At 39.4% G+C, this 13,135-nt stretch overlaps 1 protein-coding gene across 7 annotated transcripts in view; it reads right to left on the bottom strand.

Moving 5' to 3' along the window:
- LOC113573532 (xylosyl- and glucuronyltransferase LARGE1) overlaps positions 1-13,135 on the bottom strand; it is a 53,436-nt gene that overhangs the window by 7,406 nt on the left and 32,895 nt on the right. For all 7 annotated transcript variants that reach the window (XM_027003846.3, XM_081722642.1, XM_027003845.3 and 4 more), the window contains 5 exons: positions 6,692-6,796; positions 5,215-5,327; positions 3,237-3,362; positions 2,567-2,722; positions 150-313 (listed from right to left, as the gene is read on the bottom strand). In XM_027003846.3, the coding sequence (XP_026859647.2) occupies positions 150-313; positions 2,567-2,722; positions 3,237-3,362; positions 5,215-5,327; positions 6,692-6,796 (664 nt within the window). The remainder of the gene's footprint in view (positions 1-149; positions 314-2,566; positions 2,723-3,236; positions 3,363-5,214; positions 5,328-6,691; positions 6,797-13,135) is intronic.

Raw genomic sequence — 13,135 nt, 5'->3', positions numbered from 1 at the left:
TTGGATTTCTGTATATCTCATTATAAAGACCACCTGGTATTCTTTTGAGGAAGGGAATGAATGACCTAGAATCACCTGAACCATTAAGTATCAATGTACATGTCAATAGAGAGATTTCCAGCATACAATTTCAGCAGGTTCTCTCATACCTGTCCATTGAGAGCTGGGCCACCAGGGTAACATCAGTCTGGTCTGCACTGGGCTGGTACTCGTAATGCAGGAAGTAGAGGTGTGTGCGGTGCACAGTGAATCGCTCTCGCCGGAACTCATAACATGGGTCATCCTCATCAAGCTCCAGCAGAGTCTTCTGGAGCTGAGGCACCATCAGACACACATATGTGAGGCTGCATGAAAGATTGCATTAAAGCAACATACTCTGCAGACTCTACCCCCTGCTTAAAGATTCTCTTAGCTGAGGCAACATCAGACACATTGGTCAGATTTAACCACATCAGTAAAGGGGTGGTGTTCCAGCCTTCTCTAAATGGGTCAGTTGTACCCTTAGAATCCATCTTGGCTGCACCTTTATAACAATCAGCTATACACCATAACTGGAACTGCAGAAGTAGAATGAATAATAGATACCGGAGAATAAAATTCTACATTACTTAATGCAACAATTTCCATTATGGTGGAGAGTCAACACAACAATGCAATGCAAAGTAATATCACACCATGCGCAATATGCATATTTGAGAGAGGTTGAGAGAGAGAGAGAGAGAGAGAGAGAGAGAGAAGAAAAGTACTCTGATGCTTAACAGTTTTTCAGTTCTTTGCAAACATGAATCCCAGAAGCAGGGATTCATAAAAGCACTAAGAAGTGCTTTTTAATGGGTGCATCATCAGAGGAAATTGTGATCTGCTGAGCTTTACAGCATTTATATATAATGTGAAGATATATTAACAATACTATAAATATCACCAGAAGTAACCTGTTTGTTCTTTCAAAACAAATAAAGTTGTCTGCTATAATTTATCAGACTGCTAGAAGCTCCTGAGACCCCAGCAATTTTATGTACATTTAAAAAAAATTTCTTCTTAATGTAAGTAACTAGTTGTACCTGATAACTGGAAAGTTACCTGATAACTCTGAGCAGAAAGAAGAAAGAGAAAAGGCCTCATATGAGGATGGTGTATTTATTTTCCAAATAAAAGTGTCCTAATATAAGCACATGAGGTCTTGTGAGGTTGAATGTTTGTGGCTGGAACTGTAGCCATATGTGAGGAAAGCTGCACCAACTAACTGCTCAGTAACTAAATTAGTCCAAGCATACCATTAATGTGATTTAAATAGCTCTTCAAAGTCAGCAAAATCGAGCAAACTGCATATTTCTGGTCTTAAAAGGAACCCATTAAATTGATTAGCATGACAAAAGCCATGCCTAAACCATCTCTGAAAATGTCAAACTGAGAACAGCTTGATTAATTAAGGAACCTGGAGATGTACTGGATTCTTCAGACACTTGGATTCTGTAAGACAAATCTGCATTTAGGACCAGACAACCAGAGATTTTTCATCTCCTTTGCATATCTGTTTACAGATATTTAGAGATATTTTCTTCATCTCCTCCATTTAATAAACGTGTGTGAAGTGGAATTCAACAGCAGGTATTTCTGAGTTAGGAAATTAAGACTGGGATACATGGGTGAAACAGGGAGTAATGCTAATGTTCCTTCCACAGGGATGCAGCCTGTATTGCTCCTGTGATCTTTCTACACACAAACTCACTCTTTCTCAACATGCCTTACAAAAAAGTGTCTCATTATAAAGACCACCTGGTGTTCTTGTTATGAGGGGAGAGAATGACCCAGAATGAACGCACACAGTATGCACACACACAGACGTGCACACACATATACACACACACACTCAGAGTCATATGAAAGACCCATCTGTGTCCCTTACACACAGAGGCATCTGTCATCTCAGTGCTGAGTGGGGGAGAAAGAGAAGGACAATAACAGAAAGTGGGAGACAGGCAGAAGGAGCGAATGTAAGAGACTTCATCATCTTGTCTTGCACTGTACCCTATGGAAACATTTGACCTTTGCCACAATACAGAAGAAGGGTGAGTGATTTTTTAAAAAAATAAAATCGCTGTCACACAACTATATGTGCTGGAGTGGAGAGGATGTATAATTTCATCCTTCTTGTTCCCTCAGTAGGGGAAACCAGGAGGCACAATGAACTCAAAACCTCATTTATTCTTTATGGTCACCTGCATATGCACTGAATCGCAGATATCCAAACAAACAATGCTTCCCTAGTGCTATGGTTGGAAAGCACTTCATGCTCTCAGCGGGTATGATGTTATGGAAATAATAGAAAAAACCCCCTGCCTCCCCCTTGTTCTAGACCTGTGTGGCTTTTTGTGAGCCAAAGTCTGAATGACTAAAATCACTCTCCCATTGTTAGTAACTATGGCTGTATTCTGCTCTGCTCTGACATGCTATTTGCGGTTGCACTGTTCTGCTCTATGAGCCTGGTTTCATATTCTTATTGATCAGTATAATGAGAATATGCCTTGTCATAATTTATTGTGTTTCCCCACTGTGGTTTACCTACATTCTCACTGTTGTGGTCGGTCTCACTGGGGCAGCCAAAAAGCTCCCTCCTCAACAGGTTGCCATCATACTCCAGAAAGGTCAGGTAAAGGTTCCTGAAGAACTCCACATGCTTGTTCTTCACCCGCAGTTTCTTAGGAGAGTTCCAGTGGATAACCTGTGTCATCAGGCAGAGAGGCTTACTGAGAGAATGAAATATCTTTAAAAGTCATGCATATGGTAGCTGTGTTTATACAGCCAGTGGGCGAGTGTGAAGGTGTGCCAGAGAGAGAGGTGGAAAAGAGGGCCAGTCAATCACGCTGTCATGTGGGGATGAGGTGCATCAACTTTTGCACCAAACCCAGGTGTGTATTCGTATAAAGGTCAGTGTGCTAGAGCCAAGGCAGCTAAAAAGAACAGCAGTTGCAGACAGGGGAGGACCAGGGGGCACCAGGCAGTTATTCCGCTACTGTCACTCAGCTTCTTGGAACAAGCGCCCGCTCTCCGAGCAGATGGTCACAGTCAGCAGGATGGCAAGCGGACATGCAGCATCAGAGACATGCCACTTCTTTTTCTTCATCCGCCTCTCTTTCGTCAGTCCCAGGCACTCGCATCAAACTTTTTCCCATATGCATTTGCTAGGCCTCTCACTCTCTCTGCGGTAAGTACAAAGGCCTCTGTCAAACACTCACCTTGAGGTCAGACACATCCCTGTAGCACTTCTCAGACCGGGTGTGATCGGACAGCTGGACGTTCCAGAAGCAAGGCAGCTGGTGTACCAGGAAGGGGTTCTGTTTGATCACAGCATTGAAGATATCCTGCAAAGCACACCACCACACCTTACATTCCATTACATCAGATGCAAACAGATCCTTGCACTCTTATGGAGCCCCTTCTCACATCACACAAAAAGACAATTCAAGTGTACAGTACCCCATCATTATGGCATTTAGCTGACACTTTTCTCCAAAGTGACTTATAGTTACAACTAAGTACAACTTGAGGGTTAAGGGCCTTGCTCAGGGGCACAACAGTGGAAACTTGGCAGTGGTGGGGCTTGAACCAGCAACCTTCTGATTACAAGTCAAGTACCTTTACCACAAAGCTACCACTGCCCATCATGTCTGTGTTGCCCAATTAAGAAACTAAACTGTAATCAGATAACTGACTGCAGAAGTAAACTTAGGTCCCAAGAGAGAAATAGATCAGAACTAAAACATCCCAGCGAATAACATTACACTGAGCATGTAAGCAGAAAAGTATGTTGTCTGTTCTGATCACCATGGTTTATGACAAAACCATCAATTTTTCCCATCAGATCAGTGGTTCTCTGTTAACCACAACCCACTGATGCGGAAACACTGTTTAATGGTAAAAACATATTTGATTAACATTTGATTCACCAAACTGTTCCTTAATGTCTTCTCCAATCTCAACCTTTTACTTAGAAAAGGCATTTATGCTGACTCGAGGTAAGCAGTGTGAGCCTCATCATAGACGGGCACTAGAACATGAAGTGGAATGGTAGCCAGGCAAATGGAGATGGAGAAGAACACTGTCAGGGCCTGAAAAAGGAGCTGAAAAGAAGAAAACCAACTAAAAAAAAACAAAAAAAAAAAACAGCTAAAAATCAGCTAAAACCAAAGGCTGTGAAACATCAGAACCTGCTGAGGTGCCTAAGAGTTTCAGAGAGACAAGTCTCAGGAAAAAGTGAGCAAGAGAGGGTGAGAGAATGAAAAAGACAGAGATAGGAGGCCTTTGAGGCTGGGATGAAACAATCTGATCGTGAGCATAGATGATGGAGGAAAACCAAATGCCTGAGGCTGTAGAAACTTACTCCTTCATTTGGCAGGAGACAGTAAGGACAAAGAGCTGCATTAAAGCAAGCTAAGAAACTTTGGTGTCATAGTTTGGAATACACAGCTGTCAATCCTGTTCACAGTGGTACACAAAACTTTGGAGGCTGGAGCTATACATATGCAATAGGTCAAATCTCATCTGGCCTCATTCTCTAATTAAACAAGTTTAAGAAAATGGAAATGAAAGAGTAATTTTCCACGAATATTTATGGTTATTTATATTTTTTGACATATTCCAAAAATGGCTTGTTCCATTTTACAAGAACATCAAGCATTTTATGTGCAGCAAAATGTATATTCACACTATCTTTCAAATGCCTTTGTCTGTCTAGTTTTTAAATATCAGTGTTTTAATGTTTGCTTAATGTATTTTATGTATTTTGGTTTATATATATATATTTTCATGAGCAAGGTTAATATAGAAAATAACATCTCCTGTTCAGTTTGTAAATGCCCTAAGTCTGAGCAGCTGCAAGGAATGAAACCTGACACAAAAAGGACCTTCAAATAAAACAAAAACAGGAATGCCAGAAACAGTGGGCATGTATGTGTGCATTATTGGGAAGGTTCATTTTAAAATGTATTTCACTACAGATTACATGCCCTTAATTTTGTAACATATTCTGTCAGATTACTCAAAGTGAGTAACATATTTTAAATATTTTGGATTACTTACTGTTTAAGTAATCCAACATATTTAAAATGTGTTTCTCATTGAGTAACCGAAAACATTAAACATTTACGGACATGTATTCTGTAATCTGTATTGAAATACAGTTTGAAAGTAACCTTTACAATACCGTCTGTGTACCTGATCTGCTAGTGATGTTGACAGCATGCTCATCAGCTCTCTCTCTGCTGTCAGTCTCCACATCTGCTCCCATCTGAGTTTCCTTAAACGATCCAGCAGCAGAAGAATCACACCTGTAACACACACACGCACGCACATACAGAAGGACAAAGATGTTAGGCATAATCAAGATGAGCCACTGGGATGCACTTTCTTTAACCATGACCTTCATACCATTCTCTACACAGCTTAGAGCTAAAATACTTTCACACAGCTGCCAGCCACACCGTTACAGTAAAAATTCACATTACTAACATGACCATATGGTGTTGAGAGCCTGATTATGTTATGCAGACTGGATGCATTATGAAAGTGTGACAGAGGACTGAATATTGTAACAGCAAAGTAATGAGAGCAATGTCACTTGACTGGGTAGGCAGCAATCATACTGGATTGAGTGAATCATGACATCCAGACATTGTTATCTGACCATAGGTCTATGTTGGATATGTTGGGAAGAGGCCCATATCATATCTTTGAACAAAAGTTGATATTTCAGAGAGTAGGGTAAGATCTTGAGGACTTGTGATTTGATCATGAAAATTCCCTTTTAAACTGGTAAAACTTTACAAACACATGGCTAATTCAAGAGCAAACTATCAAAAATAACTCAGAAATAAAAAGTAATTGTCAGAAATCAATCAGTAAATAAGTACATAATACAGAGAAAGAAATGAGCACTTCTTGTGGTAGTTTTCTCTCCAAGGGAAACTTCTTACCGAACAAAAATTTTATACCTGACTGTGTTCCATCTGCTAGCAGAACAACTGGAGGAGAGCTAGAGTGAAATGCCTCCAGTATATCAATAAAACAGGCTTCCATGATGGCTCCATGATTGTTAGAGCTGCCTTAGATGATCTTATTTAAGTCAGTGAAACATTTATGAATGAACTAGTAAATGTTTATAACACTGTACTATTGCTGCTGAGGAAATGTCCTGTGTACTAGGTCCATAAACTCCAAAGACCAGCATGACCAGTCTTCTGTACTGTTGAGTCAGTACTTTCTATAATCAAAAGGAGAATGAAAGCCATCCTCTGTGGCTCTTGTGATAACAGCACTACAAAAGGCTCTTTGGACCAGTAGAAAAGACTTGAGGGGAAAATGAAAAAGAGGAAGCAAATAATTTGAGATCGAATCTAATCAGATTCATTAGCTGCTCAATTCAGCATGCTCCTATAGCCGGCTACCTCAACATAGTGTGTGCTTTAGAGAGTTGTTTTTACATAGCTCACACAAATACTTCCATATCTCTGTACTTCAGAGAGTGTAAAGCCCCTCTATATAAAACTGATTTGTCAACATGTGCTGCGAAAGAAACCTTTGAGAAATCCTTCCAAGGAACTTCAGTTCTCTGCTTTAGAAAAAGACTAGATCAACTGTGCTGTTACGAGATGTTCTCCAAGATAGGTGAAAATGCAATCTGGCTTTGACTTACCAGTGTTGAAGCCTCTGCCGAGAGCAGGCCATGGCCGATGGTTCTTCCACAGGTTTCCCAAATACCAGTCACTCTGGTTCTCCACCAGCCCCAGAACCTGCTGACCTGAGAGAGAGAGAGAGAGAGAGGGGGGGGGGGGGGGGGGGGGTTTGGTTACGGTTGTTACACAAAGACATCATACTGTGTAGTATAAATGACTACCTTTTATTTTCATCCTGGGAAACACTGCCATAAAGGTTATACTGTGTGTGTGTGTGTGTGTGTGTGTGTGTGTGTACACACACACACACACACACACACACACACCAGTCAAAAAAAATTGGACATCCCTGATTGATTGTTAGGTCTTAAAGGCATTATACACTACCTGGCCAAAAAAAAAGGTCACCTTTAGCTTTGATTACGGCATGCGTTTGCTGTGGCATCGTTTCCATAAGCTTCTGCAATGTCATTTATTTCTGTCCAGAGTTGCATTAATTTTTCCCCAAGATCTTGTATTGATGAGGGGAGATTTGGACCACTGCGCAGTCTTCTCTAGCACATCCCAAAGATTCTCAATGGGGTTCAAGTCTGGACTCTGTGGTGGCCAATCCATGTGTGAAGATGATGTCTCATGCTCCCTGAAACACTCTTTCACAATTTGAGGCCGATGAATCCTGGCATTGTCATCTTGGAAGATGCCCGTGCCATCAGGGAAGAAAAAATCCACTGATGGAATAACCTGGTCGTTCAGTATATTCAGGTAGTCAGCTAACCTCATTCTTTGGGCACATAACATTGCTGAACCTAGACCTGACCAACTGCAGCAACCCCAGATCATAGCACTGCACCCACAGGCTTGTACAGTAGGCACTAGGCATGATGGGTGCATCACTTCAGCCACCTCTCTTCTTACCCTAATGCGCCCATCACTCTGGAAAAGGGTAAATCTGGACTCATCAGACCACATGACCTTCTTTCATTGCTCCAGATTCCAATCTTTATGCTCCCTAGCAAATTGAAGCCGTTTTTAGCCGGTTAGCCTCACTGACAAATGGTTTTCTTAAGGCTACACAGCTGTTTAGTCCCAATCCCTTGAGTTCCCTTCACATTGTGCATGTGGAAATGCTCTTACTTTCACTATTAAACATATTCCTGAGTTCTACTGTTGTTTTTCCACGATTTGATTTCACCACACGTTTAAGTAATTGCCGATCACGATCATTCAAGATTTTTTCCATATTCCTTCCTCAAAGATGATGTTTCCCCACTGTCCTTCCACTTTTTAATAATGCGTTGGACAGTTCTTAACCCAAATTTAGTAGTTTCAGCAATCTCCTTAGATGTTTTCTCTGTTTGATGCATTCCAATAATTTGCCCCTTCTGAAACAGATTAACATCTTTTCCACGACCACAGGATGTGTCTTTCGACATGGTTGTTTAACAAATCAGAAGCTATTCACTGCATCAATTAGGGTTAAATAACTTGTTGCCAGTTGAAACATAATCACCCATGCAGCAATTATCCAATGGGAGGCTCTTACCTATTTGCTTAGTTAAATCCGGATGGTGACCTTTTTTTTGGCCAGGCAATGTACTTTAATGGTTTATGCCTAAATTTATTTGATAACCTATATATGAATTGAGTCTCAAAACAAAATATATATTTATATAAAATAAAATAATAAATAAATAACAATACAATTAAAAAGATCATTCATTTTAAATGTCCCTCATCATATAGTTTTAGAACTTTAGGCATTTCACACTATGCATATGTGAGAAAATTCTTTAAGACATCATAGGTGCCTCATGAAGCTGTTTAAGAGATCATCAAGCACACACAAAGTTGTTATCAAAGTAAAGGGTGGCTACTTACATTATACTTAGAGTATTTAATAAAGCATTATCACATCTATGTTATTTCATTGTTGTTATTCTTGACTTTTTTGTACAATAAAGAAAATAGTAAAAATAAAGAGTAGGTGTGTCCAAACTCACTCTCTCTCTCTCTCTCTCTCTCTCTCTCTCTCTCTCTCTCTCTCTCTATATATATATATATATATATATATATATATATATATATTCTTTTTTTTTTTTTTTTTTTGCATGCACACACACAGGAAGTGCAACACTTTGGTTGTTGACAAACTGACTTTGGCTCAGTGAGGAAACCAGACCAAGGAACAGGCCTTGCTTTAGGGGCCCGTCTATTGAACGCAATAGAAGAGAACTGTGGGTCTAAGGCAGCAAGAAACTACGGGATACTGGAAAATAATTGTGCTGAAAGGAACAGGAGAACAGTAATTGTCAGGAGTTGGACACATACTTCAGTGTGTGAATGTGTGTGTCCATTACTCAGAGTATAAACATCACAATGCAGATTTAATGAAGGCTGTGAGCAAGATTAATGAGTGTATCTGAGCAGCAGGTCCATGTAAACAACACACACACACACACACACACACACACACACACTGCACAGCATGACCCTTAGAGAGGGACAAGAAAAAAACAGGAGTCTCACAAAGCTTCTCCTTTATTAGTACGAACACCGACTCCCACAGACACTAGCAGGTTCAGTTGCTCTACTGAGATTATATAAAGAACATCTAGAGACCCAAATCAGCAGTGAATCATTTATACTTACAATAAAAGGGCTTCATACAACAATTTCAGAAAATGAGAGTAAGAGACAGAAAGCAAGAGAAGGAGTGAAGAAAGAATATAAAAAGAAACCAATAATTAGAGTGACTCTACAAAACAAAGCTACATTTATATCCATGTCCATCTGCACAAAAGAACCACAGACATTTAATCCACCTTAAGCACCCCGGTGGTTAACTAAGATAAGCGAGCACTTGCTTTAGTTGGACACTTTTAATAGTAAACTTTTGATGAATTCTATTAATCCGTAACAGGTCTTCTTTTGTTATCAGCTGGGTAAGCAAGATTTTCATTCAATCTGCAAGGCAGTTAAGTCAGGCTATAGGGCAACTTATCACACAAGGATGTAATTAAAAGCAGGACAAGATCTTGATCAAGGTTTCTGAAGATTCTCTGCTGCTGATGTTCATACAAGATCAGTCACAAGGTCACTGCAAACGCATGCACTAGGTTACATTTGTGCTGGTTCTGCAGCAAAAATATACAAATGTGTTCCTAGTTTTCCTCAGCTGTCCTTCACAGAGACCCGTTTACCCATCATTATTACTGCTTTTCTTCATTTTCTCTCTACACACCAGTAGTGCTACTTCTTTTATCATCTGCCATTAAGACAAATAATACTATCAATGGGAATTTAGCCCTGATATTAATGACTTCATGTCTCCATTCTGGTTGGGTCCCATTCAAAATATTCACTGAAACTCAACAGCACTGTGGCAGCTTTGTGCTCCAAGTTAATTAAGGCATCTGGCTGTCGTAACCTTGATCTAATGCCCATCTCTGCCCCTAACTGAATTCCCTGTTGAAAAATCCAGCTTGAACACCTTGGCTTTGCTTTGAAACTTGGCAAATAGTCTGATCAGCACTGATATTATCTACCAGAATTACTTGGGCCTGACCACCAGCATTTATCTCTATCAGAAACCAGCATTAACTGGTCTAACGATCCAACAGTACTGATAGATTTTTTTCTAACTGAATTACACCTCATGAAGCAGCACCTTAAATTAACTGCAAAGAGAAATAGCTGATATATTACATGCTTTAAAAGGTGCACTAGTTGACTGCAGCCGCCCCCCTCAATATGCAGAACATAATAAAAATATAATCAGCACATGTATTAGGTGTCTGAGAAAACCTGTTTGAAAAACTTTCGGAGACTCCCTAAATGCTACAATACTCCACCCGTATCTGTCTGTTTGGTTAAGAAAACATGGTGGAATCCAGTAAGCACCCTGCATTGCCACGTACTTGTAATGTGGGTAATAAAAAAAAACACGTTGTGCTGCCAAAATACGTCACAATAAGAAACATGCTAAAATCAGAGTTAACTCTGGAAGTACTTTTCCAAAATGTTAAGAATTATTACATGCAGAGGGAATGCAAAGTTGGATGCAGAATTAGTGATGTTCTTCCTTGACAGGTATTTAAACAGTCTGTATAACATGTTGAACTGTTTGAGTAACAGACTTTACAAATGAATCAAGTAGATGAATATTTGCCACTTAATAATGGTTTGGGTAAACCACCTACAGAGAGATATATATGTATTGCTGGTTAACTCCATTAAACTCTATTGCAGCTAATAATACTAACTAGCTAACATAGGTGGAGACCGTTAAACTGATGGGAGGTCATTACAAAGAAATATTGCACAGCAAAAATACAACTATTATCACAACAATCAATTGTTACAAGTCAAATTCTAAGTGTTTATAAGTTTATAATTTCACTATCAAAGCTAAATTTCATAGTGGGTGTGTTCATGGAAGGTGGATACAGAGAGAAAAAATTTGTTCCATTGTTCAACTATTTAACTGCTAGAGGTGGTGTTTCTTGAATTTTGAATAATGCACCTTTAATAAAATACCACAATCAGACAAATCTTGCTAAAGTAAATCTTAAAAGTGTATCAGTTCAATAAGTAATATTTTCCTTGGCTGATTATAATTGTGGATTATACAGGGACAAACTAAAGGGACTTGTTGCATTCTTGCATTGCATTTCAATAATGTAAAAAAGGTTGTGTGTGGATATATATATATTTTCATATTCATTCCTTTGGATGTTTCCAGCACTTTGAACTGCCACATCTATTAACACTGGTGGTTTCTCACAGTTATGTGCAAAATAATAGCAGTCTAATATCGCTAATGCATTTAATTATTGATTTTGGCAGAGAAGATAATACAACATGGGGAAAAAATTCATGACTAGGTGTAGCCGAGTAATGGGCAACCAACAGAATCAACAGTCATGACATGCACGCTGCTAATTGGGTGTAATTGACTCATTTAATGAAAGGGGCGTGTTCAGATTAATAGCAGTGTGGCGTTCAGTTAGTGAGGTCATTCATTCTATGAAGAATCAGGTGCCAATTATGGCCCTTATTTAAAGAAGGAGGGCAGCAAATGTTGTACCTGCTGGTTTTAGCCCTTGCTCAGTGAGTAAAATGGGTCGTTCCAGACATTGTACCGAAGGAGAAAGAACTTTGATCAAGAAGTTGATTAGAGAGGGGAAAACATATAAAAAGTGCAGAAAATAATTGGCTGCTCAGCTAAAATGATCTCAAATGCATTAAAATGACTCAAAACATGTGGTAGGAAAAAAAATACTACCATCCACGTAGAACATAGAACAAGAAGAATGGCAAAGAAGCATACAATGATCAGCCCCAGGGAAATCAAAGAAGATCTTCAGTTACCTGTGAGTACTGCAACAATCAGAAGATGTGAAGCCAAACTATGCTGAAAAAAAGACATGTGTTGAAAAGGTTACAGTTTGCCAAAGAACACATTGACTGGCCTAAAGAGAAGTGGCGCAACATTCTATGGACAGATGAGAGCAAGATTATTCTTATTGGGTCTAAAGGCCACAGACAGTTTGTGAGATGACCCATAAACACTGAATTCAAGCAACAGTGCACTGTGAAGTCTGTAAAACATGGAGGTGCAAGCATAATGGTTTGGAGACGTTTCTCATACTTTGGAGTCGGACCCATTTATTGCATACCAGGCACCATGGACCAGTTTGAATATATCAAAATACGGCCATGTTACCTTATGCTGAAGAAGAAATGCCCTTGAAATGGGTGTTTTAGCAGGACAATGACCCCAAACACACAAGCAATCGGGCAACATCCTGGTTCCAGACCAACAAGATTGATGTTATGAAGTGGCCAGCCCAATCCCCAGACCTCAATCCGATTGAGAATTTGTGGAGTGACATCAAAAATGCTATTTTTGATGCAAAACCCAAGAATGCAGAAGAACTGTGGAATGTAGTCCAGTCATCTTGGGCTGGAATATCTGTTCACAGGTGTCAAATGTTAGCTGACTCCATGCCACACAGTGATCAACAGAAAAGCTAACTCTGTAAACAACTTTGTTTATACTTTAAATATTCGAGTTTGTAAATGAAAATGAAGACACTGCTATTTTTTTTAACAGCCCATTACTCTTTTTTCTTCATTTTCAGTTTAAAAATTGGTGTTTCGTTCATGTTTTCATTTGGAATTGAATGTGCAGTGCTCCCAGTGCCTTTGTGTCTATGGAAATGAATGCTATTATGAGGATTGAGCTTTTTTTCAGTTGTTTTAAACACACTGCTATTATTTTGCACATAACTGTATGTCCAAGCATTATACAACGCACTCCTTGCTGTGGTATTTCTCTCTTTTCAGCTCTTTCATGGCTTCTCGTGGTCTTGGGGGAAGGGTATTACTTGATACTATTCAGAACCAATGCTAGATTTGTGCCTAGATTTGGTATCAGCTCTTGCTTATCACTGTTTTTTTCA

The sequence above is a fragment of the Electrophorus electricus genome, chromosome 11 (genome assembly GCF_041902795.1).
Source record: "Electrophorus electricus isolate QZ-2024a chromosome 11, ASM4190279v1, whole genome shotgun sequence".
Taxonomy (NCBI): Eukaryota; Metazoa; Chordata; class Actinopteri; order Gymnotiformes; family Gymnotidae; genus Electrophorus; species Electrophorus electricus.
The sequence above is the reverse complement of the archived record's forward strand: the minus strand, read 5'-3'. Positions and strand labels throughout refer to the sequence as shown.